This window comes from Carica papaya, chromosome 9 (assembly GCF_054855325.1).
Source record: "Carica papaya isolate Zhongbai chromosome 9, ASM5485532v1, whole genome shotgun sequence".
NCBI classification, from domain to species: domain Eukaryota; kingdom Viridiplantae; phylum Streptophyta; class Magnoliopsida; order Brassicales; family Caricaceae; genus Carica; species Carica papaya.
This window is the reverse complement of record NC_142317.1, coordinates 5,743,592-5,766,448: the sequence shown is the minus strand read 5'-3', so window position 1 is coordinate 5,766,448 and position 22,857 is coordinate 5,743,592. Positions and strand designations below refer to the sequence as shown.

General features: G+C 35.1%; 2 protein-coding genes across 2 annotated transcripts; one reads left to right on the top strand and one right to left on the bottom strand.

Annotated features, from left to right (window-relative positions):
* The first annotated feature begins 2,168 nt into the window (after positions 1 to 2,168).
* Positions 2,169 to 13,195, top strand: LOC110820360 (Zn-dependent exopeptidases superfamily protein). Its single transcript, XM_088211112.1, has 11 exons — positions 2,169 to 2,347; positions 2,510 to 2,645; positions 3,013 to 3,091; positions 3,213 to 3,415; positions 10,122 to 10,191; positions 10,399 to 10,521; positions 10,625 to 10,780; positions 11,089 to 11,262; positions 11,983 to 12,057; positions 12,142 to 12,282; positions 12,832 to 13,195. Exons 1-11 carry the CDS (start codon positions 2,254 to 2,256, stop codon positions 13,051 to 13,053), a joined length of 1,473 nt encoding a protein of 490 aa, XP_088067238.1. The 5' UTR covers positions 2,169 to 2,253; the 3' UTR covers positions 13,054 to 13,195.
* A 992-nt stretch (positions 13,196 to 14,187) lies between these two features.
* ADK1 (adenylate kinase 1) lies at positions 14,188 to 17,992 on the bottom strand. Its single transcript, XM_022050099.2, has 6 exons — positions 17,757 to 17,992; positions 16,527 to 16,672; positions 16,280 to 16,399; positions 16,000 to 16,167; positions 15,419 to 15,508; positions 14,188 to 14,535 (listed from the first exon to the last, which is right to left on the bottom strand). The coding sequence occupies exons 1-6, from the start codon at positions 17,866 to 17,868 to the stop codon at positions 14,437 to 14,439; spliced, it is 735 nt and encodes a 244-aa protein (XP_021905791.1). The 5' UTR covers positions 17,869 to 17,992; the 3' UTR covers positions 14,188 to 14,436.
* Positions 17,993 to 22,857: the final 4,865 nt, after the last annotated feature.

Genomic DNA, 22,857 nt, shown 5'->3' with positions numbered 1-22,857 from the left:
AAGTGTGAGTGTATTAAGTGTTAATGCGTGTCTTATAGGGAGACGAGTGTAGTTTAGGTACACAGGTTAAAGGTATAATAAAGCTTCAAGATAAGGTGGGGGAGTAGGGACAGGATGATATTGTGTTGAGTCAGTAGCATCGGGGGACGTCGATATTGGTTGTCGCTACCTAGAAAAAGTAATTTAATCGTCGATGGTGGTGATGGTCGGGAGCCTCCGACGGAAATGAATTTGGCCGCCGATATTGGCGGTAAAGGATGGTATCTGTGTGTGTGTGTGTAGCCTATTATGCGTCGAGAGATAGGTGGTTTCTTGGTGGTCACCGATACTGGTAACTGGTGTGAATATTTGTACGCTTGGGGTGACATTGGGGGACAGTCACACATGGTATGCATGATATTTAGGATACCGAGGTATATTTTAGTCCTACGTAGTCCCATATTGATAACAAGGTAGGTTTAGGTTGGGTGATGGGGTACATGTAGAAATACTGGGTTTCGTATTTGTACATATCATATTTGTAAATTAATTTTTACTATACTGAGTTATATGAACTCACCCTCTATTATTTACAGATGATGTAGGAATGTAGTCAGGATTGGAGTTGCTGGTTTCTGAGCCTAGCATATAGAGCAACAGAATAAGGATCTTTATTAACAGAATTGAATGTGTAAAAGTTGGTAGTAGAGTTGATAGTATGTCTGTTGATAGTGTATACGGTTGTATTTCACGTGATGTTACATGTATCATTGCCGGTCTATCTTAACTCTGAACAATAGATTGTGATAGTGTTTCTATGTGCATGATTGACTTGAAACGAAATTTTCGTATTTGATCATGGATTTGTTGTGAACTACGCCATTAGAAAAAAGAAATGGAGCGTTACAATAGTACATTAACAATATTTATATTTTAGCATATACAACAAGTGAAATTAATAATTTTTTTGTTATCATCTTGACACAATTAACAATTTGTAAGTTATATATTTTCCACGCATGTAAATAGATGAATACTAATTTATAAATTAATGTTAGTCAAATACTTTAACAACTTATGTCTAAAAAAACTACATCAACTTTGACGAACTTTTGAGTTATATAGACCAAGTGGAGTGATGGGACAAATGATGCACTTGTACTCTATTTGAATGATTTTTGTGATAGTTAATTAATGTAAAGTAATGTATGGTAAATGTGTAGAATAGTAATTGATATGTTATGACATATTTGGAAAGATTATATATTAATATATGGTAATGTCAGTTATTTTGTTTGAATTAAGAGATTGATATTGTTGTATATTAAGTTAAATTATCTAATTGTTTATGTCTTAATGAATGTAATATTGAAGAAAAAAAGCTCTAAAATAACCATACCATCGGTAAACAAATATGATTTTGTTAGTCTACTACTATATCATACATTAATAAATCATATTTTATCATAATCCAAACAGAGGGTTGAAGTTTTAACCATGAAATAAAGTTGAGTGAAGATTGTCCTATTACTTGAATATAGCGATTAAGGTTCTCTGCCTGCTACCATCCTTTAATACGGAGCAAATGAATGTAAATTCCTAAATTTATAAGTTATATTGAATAAAATTTGATGAATCAATTAAAAAAAATAAATTTAGTATTATAACTTTTTTTAAATAATATTTAATTATATAATATATATTTACATCATGCCTAATAAATAAATGTAACAAGGGGGTAGATAAGAAGTTTTTCTATTCACTTTTTTTTTTTGTTAGAAATTACATAAAATAAATAAAATTTCTTTTATGTACTACGTAATGTACTTAATCTTAATCATAAAAAGTAATTATTTTTTTTGTCATTTTCTTAAAATTTAAATTGTAAAACTATAATTTTATCAAATTCTTAATAACATATTAAAATACTAGCAATTAAAATAAAGATGACCAACAAAACAATTTTATCTATTAACATATCTATATTTATTTTTCAATTTACATGATGCTAAAAAAAATATATGAGAGAAAATATGGAAAATAAAATATATTTTTTTTGAAAAAATTCAAACGAAAGAGTTGCGAGTAACAAAAGCATTCTTCACGGGGCTCTTTTGGGCCGGGCTCTGAAAATCCGAAGTACGGCAGGTTGCTCATTCTCATTCCTCCAAAGAATTATTTTGCGCATAAAAAACATCGGAAGGCGGAACACAAAACTACAGGCCGAAGTAGACAGTTAAGCAGGGAGGAATTTGAATTATCGAAGCAAAAGCCATGGCGAAGGCACAAGCAGAGATTGCAGTAAGTTCCGTGGTCAATGATCTTCTCACCTTCCTGAACGCTTCTCCTACTGCTTTTCATGCCGTTGGTAACTTATCCTTTTCTTCTAATGGTCTCCATTTATTTTTGGTTCCTGAATGCATCTTTAAATTTTTTTCTCGATGCTTTTTTTTTCCTTTTCTCACCACATTAAAAAGAGAGATATGCGGAAATGATCTTGGAAGTGATGTCGAATTTTCTTTGATTGCAGACGAGGCGAAGAAACGTCTCCAAGACGCTGGGTATGAACAAGTTTCGGAAAGAGAAGACTGGAAGTTAGAAGTAGGGAATCGATATTTCTTTACCAGAAATCATTCCACAATCGTTGCCTTCGCAATTGGTAAAAAGTATGATCCTCCAATTCAATAGCAGTCTGATAATTTTACGTTTTTTTTTTTTTGTTTGTAAATCTTGTTTCCTTTGGTTCTTTTGGGATAAAATGGAGGAAAAAGAGGTCTATATTACTTGACTACTACTTGATTAATTTGGAAAGAAAAAGTAGCTTGAGATGGTACCCTTCTTTTTTTTTCTCCTTTGTGTACTTGTTTATTTCTTGCTTTGCTTTAACATCCACTTCTGTGCAAGGGATTGAAGAATCTATTAGAAGGCAATTTGTGAGGCAGTAGTTGCAGAGAGAACTTTGCCGTTTAATGTTGATTCGTGCTTGATCTTCTCATCTAGGGTTGTTTCTAATCATATTGAAATTTTTATTAGGTATGTTGCTGGAAACGGATTTCATATTATTGGTGCTCACACTGACAGTCCTTGCCTGAAATTAAAGCCTGTTTCAAAGGTATATGAGATGCGCTCATTTTTTTTTTTTATTTGCAGTGTCAAACTATTGTTGTGTCTCCTATTGTCTACCTTGTTATTGAAATCATTGAGTTAATTGAAAATCTGGGTCAATTGACAAGGTAACAAAAGGTGGATACTTGGAAGTTGGTGTTCAGACATATGGAGGTGGGCTGTGGCATACATGGTTTGATCGTGACTTGACAGTTGCAGGGCGTGTAATAATAAGAGAAGAGAAGGATGGTTCTGTATCATACTCACATCGGCTAGTTAGGATTGAGGAACCCATAATGCGAATCCCTACCTTGGCAATTCACTTAGACAGGTTTCTTGCTAGATAAATTACTTCTTTGGTTGATTGTTCATGAAGTAGTTTTTAGCTGCTTAGCGGTTTTTCTAAATCTTATTATCATTACTATTTTGAGATACAAAGAAGAAATGCCATAAATATGCACCCTTTACAAGAACATGTTACAACAATCAGAAACCAATATAAGAATGAGGTTCCCCAAGTTCTTTCCATCAAGGATGGGCTGCCCTGTTAACAACATACTCAGGATTGGAATTAATTATCTCTGAGAAGAGCAAATACTACAGGAAAAAACAAAAGACGAGGGAAGGGATATTGGACATTTCTAAAAGAAACAATTATTTAGTTTTATTAAACTTAAGTAAATTAAAAAAAAAGCAGCTTTTTTTTTAATGAAGAAAACTTGGGTGATGTAGGATACACTTCCACAATTTTACCATCACTAGTAAATAAGGTATTGAACAACATTTTCTTACCAAAGAATAAGGTGGAAATAGAAGCGATTGAGAGAGGAAGAGAAAAGATAAAGATGAGAGGAAAAGGGGGAGGGGGAGGGGAAGAGGAAGAAAGGAAAAGAAGAGTTAGAGAAAGGGAGAGAAACCAGAACTTAGAGAATGCTTCAATTCTGTTTCAATAATAATGTCATCCTCATTACACTAGACTTACTTATATAAGTATATAAGCAAAAAAGAGGATAAAACAGGCAATAGTAATTTTGGTAGTTATATAAATTAGCCACTTGAAATTGCTATCATTATCTATCCAGTGAGAGGTGGGGCAAGTTGGTAACTTCACGCGTTAACAACTAGATGTCGTCAGTGCCTTTGATCTAGACCTATGAGACGGCACAAGTTGGTAACTTATGGTTATGACCTTTGGCTACCATCTTGGCTCATTAGAGGGCACAAATTGACAACTTGTGATTGCCACCTCATTTTCAGAACATAGAAGGGGCCCTAAGGGATATTATTGTCCTATGAAATTAGAGTAAGAGCGAGTAGATTGGTATAGGCGTTGCATTGAATGTCTTGTGCCTAAAATGTAGGGTGGTTTATTTTAGTTAAGTGTTTACTTGTATAGCAAAGGGGGAGGGTAGCAAAAGATGAATTGTATGGAATGATCTTGAGAAGACTCATGGTAGATGAGATTTTCCTTGGTTGGTTGCAAATGACTTTAACATGGTTCTTGTTGCCTAGAGATGGGCATTGGAGCAAGTAACTTGTTAAATTCGCTCCAACCTACATTGAATGTTTAGATAAAAATCCGTAATTAGCGGGGTGCATATGGCATCTCTATGGATAGAAAATTATAAACCCGAAACGAATAAGGGGCAAGTATGGATTTAATGATTTACTTGCTTTGCCCATTTTGATATATACTTATAATGTTAATTGATACTTGTTATGGATTACTATATTCAAATAGTATTTTAAATTATATCTTAATTTTATTAATACTTAATATTTTCTAATTAAAATTATTTAAATATTTTATAAGATTTTTTAAAATTAAAAGTTAGATAAATATGGCAGGTAACCGGTAGAAAGTTTTATCCATGGGACAGGTAGCAGGAAAAAAACCTTCTATTTGTTTAATATATGGTTGGGTATGTTTTATGTTTTTATTAGTGGAATGGTATGGAAATTGATGTACTCGGTCCATAACTGCTCTGTGCCCATCCCTATTGCTAGCCACAAGAGATGGAGGAAGTCTTTCTCTAGGGCGTGTATTGAGGGTTTAGGAGGATTTTGGACAATCTTAACCTTACTAAGCTTCCTCTAACAGGTGATAGATGGAATTGGTCAAATTAGAGGAGAGGGCCCAATTCTCTAGAATTGATAGATTTCTTTTTTTTCGTCTTTTTTATTCTTACTCGGGTTTGATCCATGTGTCTGGAAAGTGGAGGTGTTAGATGGGGGCCCTATTTGCTCCGACTTGAATAAATGGCTTTGGGCTCCATGTTTCTCGAATTCGGTCAAGAATGATAGGAGGAGCCTCAGCGGGGCAAGCTTGTTTTAAGATTGTGAAGAAGCTTTCATATGTGATCTTCAAAATTAAATAATGGTGCAAGGTTGAGCTTGGAGATTCTGAAGCTAGAAAAGAACCATTTAATGCAAGTATTGGTACGCTTTGACAAATCGAAAGGGGAGAGAGTATGGTCTTATGAGGAGCAAGAGTTAAGACAAGGTCATGGTAGATCTAGTAATCAATTGTTTATGGAAAGCTTGGAGATTCTGAGGCTAAAAAGAACTACTTAATGCAAGTTGTGGTGCACCTTGACAACTCAGAGGAGGAGAGGATCTTGTCTCTTCAGGAGCGAGATAGTGGGGACCAGGTCATACTTCTTTTTTGAGAAGAAAAAAGGTGTAATATATTTAACAGCACTAAGGACGTGCAAACTCGTATATAAAGCATTTACATATCTAATAAAATATCTATAAGGTATCTTAAATCTCACAAGAATAAAGATGATGATTCTTATTTAAAAAGTTTAGGATTTGGAACCACGAGTCTTAATCAAAATTACCCCTTGTACCTTCAAAAACTCTCATGCTTCTTTCTTTCCAGATTACCCAAAAGGTAGCCAGCAGAATAAGTCTTGAAGATTGTTTATCCTTGTGTCTAAGCTCAAATCTCCTCCCTCTCTAAGCCCACCACCACCTAACTTATCCCCAGAAGACTGTACCTTAAGGTCCACAGATGATATGCAAATGGGCACTGCAGGAGAATATAATTACAGGATTCTGCCTCCTTTTTTACACAAGAAAGATCCATTAATCAAGATTCTTCCCTTTCTTTTCAATTTTGTCCAGAGTTAAGATACATTCCCTCGCTGCTTCCCAAGCAAAGAATGATCCTAGGTGATGCATTAACTTTCCAAATTGGTAATCTACTGATGGTGGAGAGTATCTCTCAGAGACAAAGATCAAAGGGCACATGGTTAAAGGATGGTGTTAGAAATACCAAGTTTTTCCATAACTTTGCTAACATTGTAACTATATCGAGAAAATGGAAGTCGACAGCCATGTTGAGAAATTTTATGAGTAGCTTTCTGCATGGCAGTGGAATCTTAATGGCCTGAACTTTTACTCTCTCGGTGAGTAGGGAAAGGATTGCCTTGAGAGATCTTTTTGTGAAGAGTAAATTTTTGAAGTTCTCATGAGATGTAGAATGTTGCTCTACTGCTTTTCTTGCAGAACAATTGGGGGGGACATTGGAAAAGATTTTGAAGCATTTGTTCTTTTTTTTTTTTGTGAAGGGACATTTTGTCTTGAACCTCAATTATGCATTTTTGGTCCTTATCCTTGAAGTTGAAAGTGCTTCAAGTATTAAAAAAACTCAAGACCTATTAGCTTGGTGAGCTATGTCTATAAACTGATTGTAAAATTCTTAACTAAAAGATTGGTTTCTGGTGAGTAAAGAGGGGGCTGAGTTTTAGCATGCTTTTGCAGAGGATAGAGAAATCATGGATGCAACACTGATTGATTGTCACCGCCAAAAATTAGTGGTTGTTGGAGGAGTTGGTGGTGGTGGTGGTGGTCAGGGGGTGGTGGTCCGAGGAGGGGGAGCAGGCAGTAGAGGTAATCCACCTTTTTCTGATTAAACTTTGTTATGTTACAGGAGTGATTGGGATGCCCTACTTATTGTTAGGTGTATTTTCCATTGCTTTCAAGCTATTTCAGTTTTAGGCCTGAAGATCTGCTTGTCTAAAGCAAAGTTGGCCTGGATAGGGGATTGGTTTATTCTGGTTCCCTTGCTGCCATTTTGTGGAGAAAGCTGCTAGTTGGAGTCCTAAAAACTTGGGGCTTCTGCTTGGGATCAAATTTAAACACATTGCAGCTTTGGATCTTATTGTATCTGGATTCGAGAAAATGTTTGTTGGTTAGAAGCCTGGCTGTCAATCTAAAGTGAGACAACTCACTCTCATAGAATGCAATTTGTCCAATTTGCCCATGTACTATATTGCTAATTCCCGATTCTGGCTAATGGGATGAAAAGGTTGGAGTCAATAACAATGTCTCTTTCATTGGGCTGGTAGCTTGATATTGAGACTCGAGATGATTCCATTTGATGGCTTGGGATATGGGGAAACTCTTTCTGCACTAATTGGAGGTCTTAGGATTAGATCTCTTTTTCTAAATAAAGCTTTCTTGGGGAATGGCTTCGGGTATTTGTGAATGTTAGGAGTAATATATGGTAGAAGGTTTAGAGCTTAGTTTGGGGTGATTGGAATGGGGAACCGGATATTCTAGAGCACCGCATGGTTTTAGCTGGAATAATATTAATTCTTGATGGAGATAAGTTCTGCAATTGCATTAGGAGGAGAATTAGCTATGGACACAGAGTGATATCTGGCATGAAGCTTGGAATGATTAGGAGGCGCTTTCTCATTGTTTCCTCAATGTTTTCTCTCTTGCTAGAAGAAAAGAACTAAGAAAGTAAGATGTTCCCCTTTTCTTCTAGCCAATGGGCTTGGGCCATCGGTTTCCTAAGAAATTTGAATAATTGTGAGGTCAATGAATGTATCATACTCATGCAACACCTTTCCCACTTTAATGATCAGCCTAATTGAACCAATGAACTTGTTTGGAACTTGGATGCTTTCGTCTTTTCGCCAGTGAAAACTTTTTAAATGCATTTTGTTTATTTTGGCTTGCCTTGCAATGAGGTCCCTAGAAGTCTATTTGGAAGCTTAATGTGACCTTAGGATTGTGCTTTTTTCTTGGGAGACAGTCAAAGGGACAATTATCACCTCAACAATCTTAAAAAGAGGGGAAAGATTCTAGGTAATTGTTGGTACTTGTGCAAGAGGGGTTGAGACACCACAACATCTTTGGTGTTGCTCTCTCCCTTCACCTTCTGTGTGTTGCCATGGTTTTTCTTGGCTTGAGATGGGTGATAGTATGCTTTATAGCTAAAGAGACTTACCTATGACAGTGAATCAGTCATCGAGCACAGGGGAAAAAACATGTATCTTTTGTCCCTTTGGCTACTACCTCGGCCATTTTGAAAGAAAAAAACAGTAGAGCTTTTGAGAACTTAAATTTTCTTTTTATTTTTATTTTTTGAAATATTTAAATTATCCTTTTGCTAGAGTTAGAGATTCATGGTTCCGTACCTTGGATTATTAAGGGTCATTCTTTCTTCACTGATGAGGAATTTGGAGGACCTGTTTGATATTTTAACTTACTTCAAAATTTTTGTATCTCGATTGGGCACTTGCCTCCTTCCTTGTTTATGTATATTATACCTTTTTCTTTTAGAAAACTGCCTTGATATCACTCGATGTAGGATGCACTTTCACAATCCACTTTCACAATCACTAGTAAATAAGATAATAGAAGATACTATTTTATCAAGGTTTAAGGCAGAAAGAAAAGCCATAGCTTATGGGTTAATGGAGATCAGTTGGGTGATGACTGGTTCAAGAAGGGAAGAGATTTGGGGCTCGAGGGGTATTAATAGAGAGAAGAAACTTGTGAGTTTCATTCCCCTTACTATCTTTCGGATAGTGTGGATAGAGAAGAACATGAGAGCTTTTAAGATGGTGAAAGATGAATTTGACAGGGTCAGAGGTAGATGGTTTCAGACCCTAGATTTTTTAGTTATGGATCATCCTCTTTCTGAAATGGTGGATTTTTGGGATATCATTGATATTCTTATTAACATATAAATGCTTTTTTGTACATGGATTGACACCACCTTGGTGCTTGTGAATTAATAAATTATACCATATTTTTTATTTCAAAAAAAGAAAAAAGAGTGGTGGTCAAAACTAGAGAAGTTTCTAAACTCTGGAAACTGAAGCTACTACACGATACTAAAAGAAAAAAAAATAGATATTGGTCAAGAACAAATACTACAGAACATTTATAGCGGGGTTCCTTGATTTTTTTCGAAGCGGAAAGAAAACTCAAAATACAACCTAATTATACAGGACATTTTCTATTAAATGGAAAGACTATGAACTCAAAATTGAACCTAATCATATAGAATATTTTCTATTAAATGGAAAGACTACGTAGGAATATCGTATTATTGTGCAATGTAATATATCGAGAATATTCCTATTCTCTAATGGCTCCCAAACAGCCTCTTGTTTCTTTCCATCCAAGTAACCTCAAAGGTGAAAATAGGAATTAGATAAAAGATTCTTTTCTTTACCAGCTCCAAAGCCCAACCAAGCCCAAACTTCCTCTGCTACTAAGCCAGAAATAAGCGAAGATAAATTTAGGAGTCCTAATGCAGAATCCTAAAATCTCATGATAGGAGATAACATCACAAAAATCCTCCTATTATTTGTACTGTTGTATGAAATCCTCTTCGTGCTTTCAATCACTTAGATAGCCTCATGGATTTACGAGATATGTCAAATAATAACATGAGATGACAAAATTAACCCCTATAAAGAATACTGGTTTTGTTCAAGAGCATATTAGTAATTTCAAAACCACATTTTTGTTTTGAGTGCACAAGAGTCATAAATTCTTCTCCTTTTGGTTCGTTCCATGGTGCTGTTTGGTACATGTTGTAGATTGGCTAACTTAATTTAATTAAAGCACAAAGACGCTCTGATAAAAAAAATTAGGATTATAAGGAGGGAATATGATATTCAACCTATTATTGTTCTTAATATGATCACAATTTGGGGTTGATCTGTAATTTTCTGCTGGATTTGGCACTATTAGGAAATTTACATGCCATTGTGTCATGTGAATAGGGGTGTTAATGATGGCTTTAAGGTGAACACACAGAATCATCTTCTTCCTGTATTGGCAACATCAATCAAGGTAATCTTGGAGTTCCAAGCACTTTTTATGCTATTGAAGAGATGACAGAAAACTTAAATATTCTTCCTTTGAACTATATCAATGCTTTACTTCGACTACAACTGAAGATTAAAATTTAGTAGGTCACTGGCTGATATGAATTATTGCTGTGTTAATCATTGAACCTTTTTTGGTTCATCAAGGTTTCTTCTTTTCTATTTGCTACAGGCAGAGCTTAATAAGGTAGTTGTGGTAAATGGTCCAGTTGAAAATGAAGTCAAGACCGAAGGAAAGAAATCTGTTGAAAATATTACCACAAATAACTCAAAGCATCACCCACTTCTTTTACAGGTTTACTGGTTTAGTAATTTTTGAATTTTTGCCACTCCATGCCTTGTTCTCAAGTTGTATACTTTATATTTTTGGGTCTCACAGTTTTTCTTCTTTCTTCCAGATTATTGCAAGCCAGCTGGGCTGTGAACCAGATGATATATATGATTTTGAATTGCAAGCATGTGACACTCAACCTAGTATAGTCGCTGGTGCAGCAAAAGAATTTATCTTTTCAGGAAGGCTTGATAATCTCTGCATGTCATTTTGCTCTCTGAAGGTATGAGTTGTTGCATATTTTATTTTCTCAAATGACATTTGGCGTTGTCACAGGTTTGAGTTTAATATGGGAAATTCAACTTTAGGCATTTTCTTTTCTTTTGCAGATAGAAGTGGTTTTGTGTAAACTAACAGTGATTATCATCTATGAAATTTCCATGGCAGCTTTTGCAGAAAATATATTATATATCTCCAACTTATGAATTTGGTTTTGTGCCTACATGTCTGTGATACAGTCAGGTTTAGTAAAAACTTTAATACGAGTCTAATGCAGTTGTTCAGCATTTGTCATTCTAATTCGTATTTCAGGCATTGATAGATGCTACATCTTCTGATAGCAACCTTGAGGATGAGAGTGGTGTTAGATTGGTAGCATTGTTTGATCATGAAGAAGTTGGATCTGATTCAGCACAAGGAGCTGGATCGCCTGTCTTGGAAGATGCTTTAACAAGAATAACATGTTCCTTTCACTCAGATTCTAAGGTGATAATATATTCACTGCAAATGCGGCTACGATATTACCTTGATGGTTATTTAAGCTCTCTTTTTTGAATCCTTTGCAGACTTCCGGACTAAACTAAGCTATGTAGTCTACTTCTTATCTGCATGAATTTTTTCACCCTTTAGGAAAATATATTTTGTGTAACCCTGCTTTTCAAATTGAGGTTGAAACATGGTGCTGCAGTTAGGAGAAGACGTTTCAACCTATATTCCTGTCCTTTTTCTTTCTCTCCATCCCTTTTCCTGTTGAGAAAATATAAAAGAGGTTAATACAAATTACATTTGTGGTTTTGGAGAAGAAACATTTTCAGAAGTATGCTTGCATTTTGAAGCTTGAGTTCCTGCCCTTTTTTCTTTCCAACTCTTTTTGTCTTATTGGATGTGCCTTTTGCCACAGCAGATAGTAGGTGAAGGTCAACATGTAATCATTTGAGAGGACGCTTAGTAAACAGTGTTAACATCTAGTTCGTGGAATTTTCTGAAAAATATGTATCGAAATGCTCCCAAAATGGAGTTTTAAAATTTCTTATTCAATATCAAGGATTTAATGTGGGCTCACTTTCTCTATAACGATAGTGTCGATGGGACTTGCTTAAATTCACTCTGAGTGCCATAAGGCACTTGCAATAATCACCCTCCATTTGATATTACTCTTCCTTAGATGTCTTTTCATCTAAAAATTTTATCAATTTGTTGCTTCAGCTGCTTAAGAAAGCAATCCAGAGGAGTTTCCTTGTATCTGCTGACATGGCACATGCTTTACACCCAAATTACATGGTATGTTGTATTTCGTACTTTAATCTTCTGTTCCAATTTCCAGGTAATATTTTATCACTGTGCTCGTGCTGGATTCTTTGTCAGGATAAACATGAAGAGAACCACCAGCCCAAGTTGCATGGTGGCCTTGTCATAAAAAACAATGCAAATCAACGGTATGCAACTAATGCAGTCACTTCCTTCATATTCAGAGAAATTGCTACAAAGCATAACCTTCCTATCCAGGTCAGTTTAATCTCTACTCTGAATGAAACAATCCTAGAGTACATAAGATGGAAAAAAGAAGTGCACTAGTTCATTTTATTGTGTTTCATAGTAGCAGTTAAAACTTTTCAAAGTGACAAATCCATTTATTTAACATACTGGTAACGTCCTTCTGTTTTCTCTAAAAATAAAGCCAAACTAGAGGGTCGACGAATAAGCATATATAAGGTCTTTCAGCGGGTCAGAAGTCTTATTGGAAGACGGACTCAACGAGTAAAGTTAGTCTTTATATAATCATTGTGGCGTAAGTTGCGCATGCAGGTTGGTAATTTGGAGTCTCTCTCGTCCTTTTATGTATGAAAGAGAGAAGATAGCACTTGCTAACACGTTGAGGGGCATATGATATTGTGTAGGAAGAGTAGTAGAATGAAAGTTGTAAGATGAATTGAATGGCAGAAAGACACATTGAAAACATATTTTGGTTTTTCGATGAATCGAACTTGAAAGACTAAAAAGATCAAAAGTAAAGCTGTATAGGAACTAATGGGGTGGATGTGAATTGAATGACAGGATTTTGTGGTCCGCAATGACATGAGATGCGGGTCAACTATAGGTCCCATACTTGCCAGTGGTGTGGGGATTCGTACAGTTGATATAGGTGCCCCTCAGTTGTCAATGCACAGTATCCGAGAAATGTGTGCTGTTGATGACGTGAAACATTCGTACGAGCACTTCAAGGCCTTCTTCCAAGAGTTCTCTCATCTTGATGCTCAGATTACAGTGGACATGTAGGGGTCTCAGCTTGATTCCACACTTTCTCTAAACTCTATATAGAATTTTATAAAACATGGTTCATTGCTGGGTTACAGGATTAGTTATATGGTACTAAATGACAAACAAATAAATAACGAATGAAATTCTCCTTTTGGAATAATTGAACTTCATTTGGATAATCTTTTTTAGAAATTTTATTTGTTTGTTAATGATTTTAAGGTAATCTTTTTTTCTTTTTTAAATAAAATAGTAAAGATCAACCTCTTGAGATTTTTTTTTTTTTTTTTTTAATTTTTGAAATTTTACTGGGACATTAATTTAGACATTTTTAATTAAATAAATATAAATTTGACATGATTTATTTTTTTCAACATAAATAATATTTAAATTGCAACTGAATTCCAATACATAAAAACAATTTACCTTTACTGCCAAAGTCCTTGGGTTTTATGTTCTTCCATTTGCACTGACTGCTTATTTGTTGTGTTTTTTTTGTCCCCAATACAAATGACAATTACTGCTTATTTAAAAATATTTTTAATAAAAAATTATTTAATGTTGAATAAAAATAACAGTAAATAATATAGTTCTACAGACACAAACTTTGTCTTTAATGAAATTAATTTTTTTTAAAGGTTAAGTTTATATGAAGTTGATATTATTTTTTTCAAATTATACACTAATTTTTTATTTTAAACTTATTAAAAACAAATTTTTAACTCTTGACTATTAAAAAGAACATTTTATATTTTAATCATATAGATACATATGTACTTCCAAACTGCAAAAATCACAATCAAAAGCTGCATCACCCGGATTATCAGTTTATTTCTTAATCATACTTCAATCAAGCAGAGAATCTAGCACTGATAGTAACTGCCTCAAGTCTATTGTCCATTGTTAAACTGAAGGTTCCCTTCCTCCAAAATCAAGTGAAAAAGCGAGCATTAGCACTTCAATCCCTTCTTTCTTTACTTTCAATATAGCCTAATAATGCCTTTGCTTGCTCCTTCACATCCACCTACTCACTCACCTTTGTTTCTGAGCAACATCTGGGGTTCCCAGTACCCAGAAAGCACCCAATAAACAAACCAAACCTTCTATCAGGAAAATGCAGAACCTAAAAGTTCTGCCAAATTATGTGAAAGAAAATGTCAACTATAAGTACAATATCATTCTCCTTTACCATCTGGTATCTCAATCAGGGATATAATTATTTAAAACATTAAACTCAGAAACACCAGGGATGATGGCTGAAATTCGCAGCCCATGTAGCAATTGAAAAAAAACCAATTCATCAGAATGTTTCTGACTATATCTGATACAAGAGCAAAACTCAGTGAAGTTCTCAAAAAATCAAAGTTGAACTTAATCTGCCTAGGTCCGCGGAGTGCATCACTTTCATGAAAGTACTTTCTGCACCTCAGCTGTGACTTCTTTAGGAGGCTTCTCTGCATGAAGATGTGCAACAAGTCCCTTCTTGTTATAATAATCAATTACCTGCAATTGGATATCCCCATTAGTGACACCAGTGAGCAGTCTAAGGCAACGAAAAATTTTATGAAAATTCAGTCCAAAACCAAAGGAAATACCAAAATCGTTTTGATTTACCTAGAAATATTGCCCAATAAAAACTATAATGGAATGAATTTTAGAAGCATCGGCATCCAAAAAAGATTGGGAAGATATATAACTTAGTTCTTTCTTAAGATAAATTTAATATTACTGGCATTCAGCTGCAAATTCACACTTAATTTAACTAAAAAAGTGTGAAAATACTTTCTAGAATAATAAAAATTAACCTCACATGAATGTGTCCCATATTTCATCAAACCTGACGGAAAATTTTTATCCTTAGATATAATTTAATCATCTCCTAGTTGCATGATGCGTACATTTACAAATGAATTCCACAAAATTTTGGGACAAATTCCAAACAAAACCTAAAGAGGATGAAAATACCAACTTACAAATGTGACAACAATAATTTAAAAATGGCAGAAATGAAGCCACACTAAATGGAAGGAAATAAATTTTTATTCTCTTCCTATATGGATAAAATGGAGCCCAAGAATTACCATCCTATTAATACCAAAATTGGCTCTAAGGAGCACAACTGCACAAGGCACTTGTTCTAAGAATAAAAAATAAAACAAACCATTCAATTCATGCTGACTTTTCATTTTTATTCTAGGTCCCATCCCCACCTTGAAAAAAGAAATAAAGAGGTTGTACAACTGTTATGTTGATCTATTTCATGTCACTAACTTCAGTATAAACTCCACAAATACTTCTGATAATTAGATCAATTAATCCCAAAAAGAATTATTGCAGAAACAAGCTTATTTTAAAATGATAGCATGAAAAAAAATAGAAATCATACTGGTTCAGTTTGCTTGTGAAATGCCTCCAGCCTCGATTTTAGAACAGCAGCAGTATCATCCTTACGTTGAATCAGGGGTTCACCAGTTACCTTTTAGGAAAAAATTCAACAAAATGATATCTTAACTTCAGAAGAACAAAGATGTCACCAGTAGGAAGGTCAACAACGTGGTCATTAGGTGTAAGGGAGCAGGTGAAAAAATGAGAAGAAAAACAGGCAATTTAAGCTACAAGTTGGACACAGAAAGATCATGAATTACATTGTTAAACTCTGCCACGGGATATCATATATCTCATTGAAATTTTTACCAGGCTGAAGATAATATGTGGCTATAAATAAACAAATCCATGGCCTTATGGATCAACTTTCTATTCTCCAGTAATTCATGTAATCAACAACTTCATATAAGTGGACCCTGTGTTTCACAAACTATTTTTACATTTTGATTTCACCCACAATCAAGAAAAAAAAAAATTCACTTGATATCCTCTCAATGGATTTTCTGCAAATATAGAATAGATATATTGTATATGATATTTTTGCAACAAAAAAACAAAAAGGAGAATAGTCCCATTTCTTACATCATCAATTCCCGGAACTTTAGGAGGTGCAAACTTTGTGTGATAGGTCCTGCCACTTGAAGGGTGGATCCAGCGGCCAGTAATCCTTTCCTCCAAAATTGCATCGTCAATTGCAAAATCAATAACTTTATCAATTTTAGCCCCTTGTTTTTTCAGCATCTCATCAAGCTGCAAATAAAAATTATAACATAGTAAGGATAAGAATCTCTTTCTTTAAAAAGGAAATAAGCTGGGATAAAATCAATAGTTTCGAAAGAAAAATTAAAACTAAAAAAGAGACCTTTTCTGCTTGAGTGACAGTCCTGGGGAACCCGTCAAGAATGAAACCCTTCTCACATGAAGGTCTCTTCATCGCTTCATCAATGATGCCAACAACCAAGTCATCAGAAACAAGTTCTCCCTGGAAAACCATTACAGAAACAGCGCAAAAGACACATATCAGTGGAAAGCCATGTAGATAAGACATGAAATTTTTTTTTTTTCAAGGTAAGTAGATAACACATGAAAACGTAATGAGAAATTTGGACCTTGTCCATAGCCTCCTTGGCCTTAATTCCAAGAGGGGTTTTAGCAGCAACAGCAGCTCTTAACATATCACCGGTAGCCAAGTGGCACAAGCAGTATTCTTCCTTAATGATTGGAGATTGAGTACCTTTCCCTGATCCAGGTGGACCTGCAAATCACATGATTTTTAGCAACATTCAATAGATAACCATTATAGATAAAATCCTAAGCCATAGATGAAATGGATAAAATTACAAATTTATTTAGCTCATTAAATTAGAAATAATGAGAAAAAAATATTTTTCTTCTCAATTTTCAACAATCAAACATCCCAAATTGCAAGGGCCACCACGTTCAACCACTAAAAGGTAATATTAACAAATAACATTAGTAAGGGATATTAACAAATAACAACAGTAACCTCCTATAACCTAAAGATGGACAAAGTAAAGAGGCAATATCATCCTTGTTACAAAATGAGTTTCCTTTGACATATTGAACACAAAATCCAGATATAAGAAGTATAATTAAGTGTTCTTTTTTCATACCCAAAACTGAATTCTTCCCACTAAGCAAACAAACATCAGAGAAGATGGACACACACAGACACAGAAATGTACCACCCAAAGTGAGGAGAAAAGTAATGCAAATTTTTCTTTAAATCCTATACTTCCTTTATAAATACCAAGGGGAATTAGAATTACTCTATCTACTTTTTTCTTGAATAAGCTTTCAAAAAGCACCTTGAAAATCCATTTTCTGATATCAAATGGAAATTCCCGGTGGTCCAATAATAAGCCTCCCGTACAAAATCAAAGTTGACCATAATCTGCATAATTGCATGTCAATTCATTCCCCACCCCGGAACTCCTCTTTTGATGCCATGAAAAAGTATGAAAATAAAATTCACACACTAGAAAATGAGGGGAACACATTTCAACAACATTAGAAACAAAGCCCCAAAATTTTCTTCACTGCTATGATTGGCTGCTAAAAATAAGCAGATAAAGTGATAAGAAATGCGAAAGCTTTCATTTTCGTAATACCCATGGACTCATTGTTAACAATTCTCAATCTCAAGGCACAAAGCTTCAACCTTTCTTATCTCCTGACATCCTAAACTTCCCGATAACCAAACAATACAACAGGAAACCCCCTGGATCTGGGGGTTCCAGCTGAATTTCACAACAAAACCCAAAAACTCAGTTTTCATATAAGGGTATAAAACATTAGCGTGTAGATGGTGTAAGTACCAATGAGAATGAGACGTTTGTTGGGCTTGGGGGCACATTTCATGCGACGAAGAAGCTCAGTCATGAGATCCACAGACGGAACATCCTCCAGGTTCGCCGAACTGCTCGCCATTGTGAATTCCTTCTTAGGGTTTTCTCCCTCTAGGAAACAGTGAGAGAGAGGGAGAGATTTGAGAGAGTCAGCGCAGGGGGGGTTGGTGAGCTCTGTTGGGGTTTCGGGTTGGACTGAGCTCTCGATGCTTGAATGAATAAGCAGTCTTACCAGGTTTCTTTCAATTTACCGTAATGCCCCTCTCATAATCCAAAAACGACGCCGTTGTGATTCGCTTTTTGGTTAACTCGGTTCTTGTGTAGCCTACAAATATTCCTAAATTTTCTCTCTTGCTTTGCTTGAGGCGGAAATAAAGCGTGTAAAATGCTTCAAATGGAATAAAGGTTTAGTACCCTAACACTCTATTTGGCAAAGAATGAGATACTGTTATTTTTGTCTTTTATTTTATAAAGAAAATAATGAATAGTGTAAAAATTATTTCAAAAAATAATGAATTAGCAAAGTGTTACACGGTTATGAATCACGGACACTCCCATCCCTCATACTATAAAAAAAGTTTTGCATTTAAGATCATAGTACAAATGTCATAATTATATTATAATTATGATCTATTTATAATTTTTTATAATAAAATTTTATAAACTATGTTGTAATTCTAATTTTAATTATTTCTTATAAACTTTACAACTACGATAAAATTAAAGATTTAAACTACATAATTTTTTTAACTTTGATATTTATTTTTAACATGCCAAAAATTAACATTTGAGTTTTGGCTTATCTATTATACTTCTTTTATCAATATCTAAAATGTTGAAAATTCGAGTTCTTTAATAATTTTTTTGTTACTTAATTTTTTTTTAGTAATTTTACTGCTCGATTTGAAATTTCTTCAGTTATTAGAGTTTTAAATGTTAGAGAAACAATTGATTCCGTTGACCTTAGAACATATAACTCTCTCTACTCTCTCGAGTATTTTTGTTTATTCATTTATTTTACAAATAATAACTACACTTAGTTTTCACACTTAGCCATGAGTATGTTTTTTGTTTATTTTTTTCACAACATTCTCTAAAAAAAAAATCAATAAGAATTAAGGAATCTCATGAATTCTCTCACTTCCTTGCCTCCAAAGCTTTTACGACGTTTCTTTACAATAATCTAATTTAAATTTTAATTTAGAGTTATTTAGTGTTCAAGATTTTCTTGCAAAATTTCTAAACAAGTAGCAGACAGATCTCAAGGTTAATATTAGGAAAGTTAAATTTTACACCAAATATGTAACGGCCTCGGAAATTCAAAAAGAAATACATATAATAATTTGAGTGCGGAAACGAAATAAAAGATTAAGGTTAACATCCCTTACACAATAACTTAAAAGTACTAAACAATATCACAAAATAAGTTCTCTGAAAGAAATACGAAAAATAAGAAAAAAAATAAAAGAAATTATAAAATATCTAGGGTCTACTCGTAGCCTTCTTGCGAATCGGGCTCGAGGACCGGGTCCTCCTGATCTGAAATGGTTAAATAAGGAGTGAGTTACACTAGCCCAGTAAGAACATCATAATATATTACCGTCACAGAAGTAAAAGTTAGTAGAAAACCAAAAACAACCAATAAAGCACAAATTTTCAAACGAATTCATTTATCAATAATAAAATCATTTATCGTCCACTTACAGCAGTGAGATTTATAAAAATAACTTATGAAAACAATAACATTATAAATATTATGATTTCATATATAATCTGCAACATAACACATATTGTAACGACCCCAGAAATTTAAGTGAAGATGTATGTATTAAAAATTTTAAATGTGGATGCGAAATAAAAATTATGATTAACATCCCTTACACAATAACCATAAACATATTCAACGTATGAAAGAATAAGCTAATTAAAAGAAATACTCGAAATAAAAAAAACTATAAAATCTTTAGGCGTCTACCTCGCCGTCTTCCTGTGGAACGGGCTCGGGAACCACGTCTTCCTGATCTGAAATGGTTAAGTAAGGAATGAGCTATACTAGCCCAGTAAAGACATCATACTATCTCACTGCCACATAAGTAAATGTTGGTAGAAAATAAAAACGACCAATAGAGTATAATTTATAACAAACTCATTTATTAATGATAAAAATATTTACTGTCACTTACCTCGGTGAGATTCGAGAAAATATCATATGAAAATAATAACATTATAACCATCATAAAATCATATACACTTTGTAACATAACACATGTTATACTTTTGCACATCAATATCATACAACAAATTTCCTCTTTTACCAACCTACTAGTATCCATGGGGATCCATAGGGGGTCTCCGTTATACGTGAACCATTAACATTAATAATCTGATTCCAGGGCCGTCCCCATACCCCGTCCGGTACGGGCGCCAAAACCATGAACCTCAATACCCCGTTCGGTATGGGCGCCAAGACCATAAACCTCAATACCCCGTCCGGTATGAGGGTGAAACGGGCTGTCCCCATACCCCGTCCGGTATGGGCGCCAAAACACATAAGGTCTCTATACCCCGTCCGATATGAGAGACCACGTTCCCAGTAGGGTTCCCTACGGATCCGGTCCGTCCACCATCTCTCAGGATATCTAGTCAGGCTATCCACATTATCCATTTATCAATTCACATAACTTTTTTCTCATTTTTCTTGGTCTTAATTATCCAATCATACACAAACACGTAAACCAATAATGAACACCAAACAAAACAACACAACATCGGGTTCACCATAATTCAAACCATAATAAAAGAAACCATGATTCATGCATACGAAATCATAAGATAAATACATCAAAAACCATACTGCATTTAAAACTATAAAATAGATCAAATAACAACTGACCGACAATATATCATATTTGGGCTCCATTAGCAACCTTAATCAATTATACATATCTATTAAGTCATAAAATACCGTTTTATCATTTATTAGACTTTAATGTCGTGATAGGAAATACGGTGAGAGATCCTTACTTGTTTCAGGGTCTGAAATCGGCTCTACAATGCGCCTACGGGCTGTCCTTAAATTCCCTGAATTTTTTTTAGAAAACTGAAACGCACTACCGGTACCTGTACGTGTCCTAAAAAATTCTAAATCAAACTCAGGGCCCCTTTTCGGCCAATATCAAAATTCTGGCACGGCGGCTCCGGCGTCGGCACCGCCGCCCGCGGCAGCGATCCGCCTCGGGTTGGCTATTTTCAGTAGAATTCGACCAAAATTACATTAGTTCATGCGATAAAACAACCCTAGGGCCCTTGGTGGGCCAAAAAATCATGAAAAATCGAGACTTTCTGGCGACGGAGCTCTCGGGTGCGGCGGCTTCTCCGGCGCGAGTCGCAGTTTGATGTTTTGCTCCGGTCAACCTGTAGAGAAAAAGACGGTGATCACAGTAGTGTAAAAATTGCATCGAACGGAAACCGGAAAGGGCCTCATCGGAGGTAAAAATCGAGAAAAGCCGCCGCGGCGCCGCTGGACTTCGTCGGTGTTTTTCGGTCAATTGGCCGGTTGTTTGGCTCCGATTTGACGATAGGCGAATTCAGCATCGAAAAACGAGCCAATGGGATAAAATTTACCTCGTTTGACAGTCGGAAAACCCTCCGGTGCGGTGGCGGGTGGCGGCGGTCGGCTCCTCTGGCGACTGGTTCTTCTTCTCTGGTGAGGGTACTAGCGGCTAGGGTTTGGGGTCGGGTGTGGGTGAGGTTATTTATAATCTTCCCCTTTTAATCTCAGCCGTCCATCACGATTTAATCTGGGTCGTCCGATCGCGATTAAAATGAGAATAAATATGGATCGTCCATCACAATGCGATTTGGGCCGTCCGTGCGTGATTCAATCTGGGCCATCCGTGCGCGTGAGATCTGGTCCGTCCACACGCATGAGATCTGGACTGTTCGATTGCGTGCACGCGGATCGCTCACGTGGCTCCGTCCCACGTGGTCTCCCACGTCAGCTTCTTTGCCACGCGACGTGTTCTGGTTGGCCGAGGCTGTTGACTGGGATGCTGACGTGGCTGTTGACGTGGCACAACTTTTTAAAATTACGTTTTGACCCCTGGTTTCCGATTTTCCTTTCAAAAACACCCCTATAATCCAAATTTTCACCCTTTTTTTCCAAAATCAATTTCAATTAAATTCCAAAAATAATTTTACCCTATTTTATCATTATTATTATTTTTATTTTTATTAAATTAAATTAAATTAAATTAAAACCTTATAAATTAAATATTGAAAATTTAAACTAAAATTTTATTATAAATTAAAATAAATAAAAAAATAAAAAAAAATAAATTTGGGTGTTACACATATTACACTTTTATATTCAAATCATCATACAATAATTGCCATTTTTTATCAGCCTACTAATATCCATGGGGATCCATAAGGGTGTCCCCGCTACACGTGAACCCTTTCTATTAACAATCTTAATTTCAGAGTCGTCTCCATACCCCATCCGGTATGAGTGCCAAGATATTAAACCTCAATACCTCGTCCAGTATGAGCGTGAAACGGGCCGTCTTCATACCCTGTCTGGTATGGGTGCCAAATGACTAAGTCTCCATACCCCGTCCGGTATGAGACAACATTCACGGTAGGGTTCCTTATGAACCCGGTCCGGCTACCATCTTCTAGGATATCTAGTGAGGCTGTCATCTTATCCGTTTATTAAATCACATCCCTTTTCTGTTTATCTTTAATCTCCGTTATCAAATTAAATACAATCACATAAATAATAAACGTGTACCCGGTAATACAATCATATCTTACATTCCAAAATCACACAATGTCATGTAAGACAGTAATACATACATTTTAAGACCATAGAATAGATAAACCATATACCATAATGCATTTAAACTGTAATATAAATCAAACAGGAATTGATAAAGAATAATGTCTGCTTCGGACTCTATTAGCAACCTTAATTAATTATGCATATCTATTTAATTTGTACAAAATACAATATTATCATTTATTCAAACTTCAATTCCATGATAGAAAATAGGGTGAATGGTCCTTACTT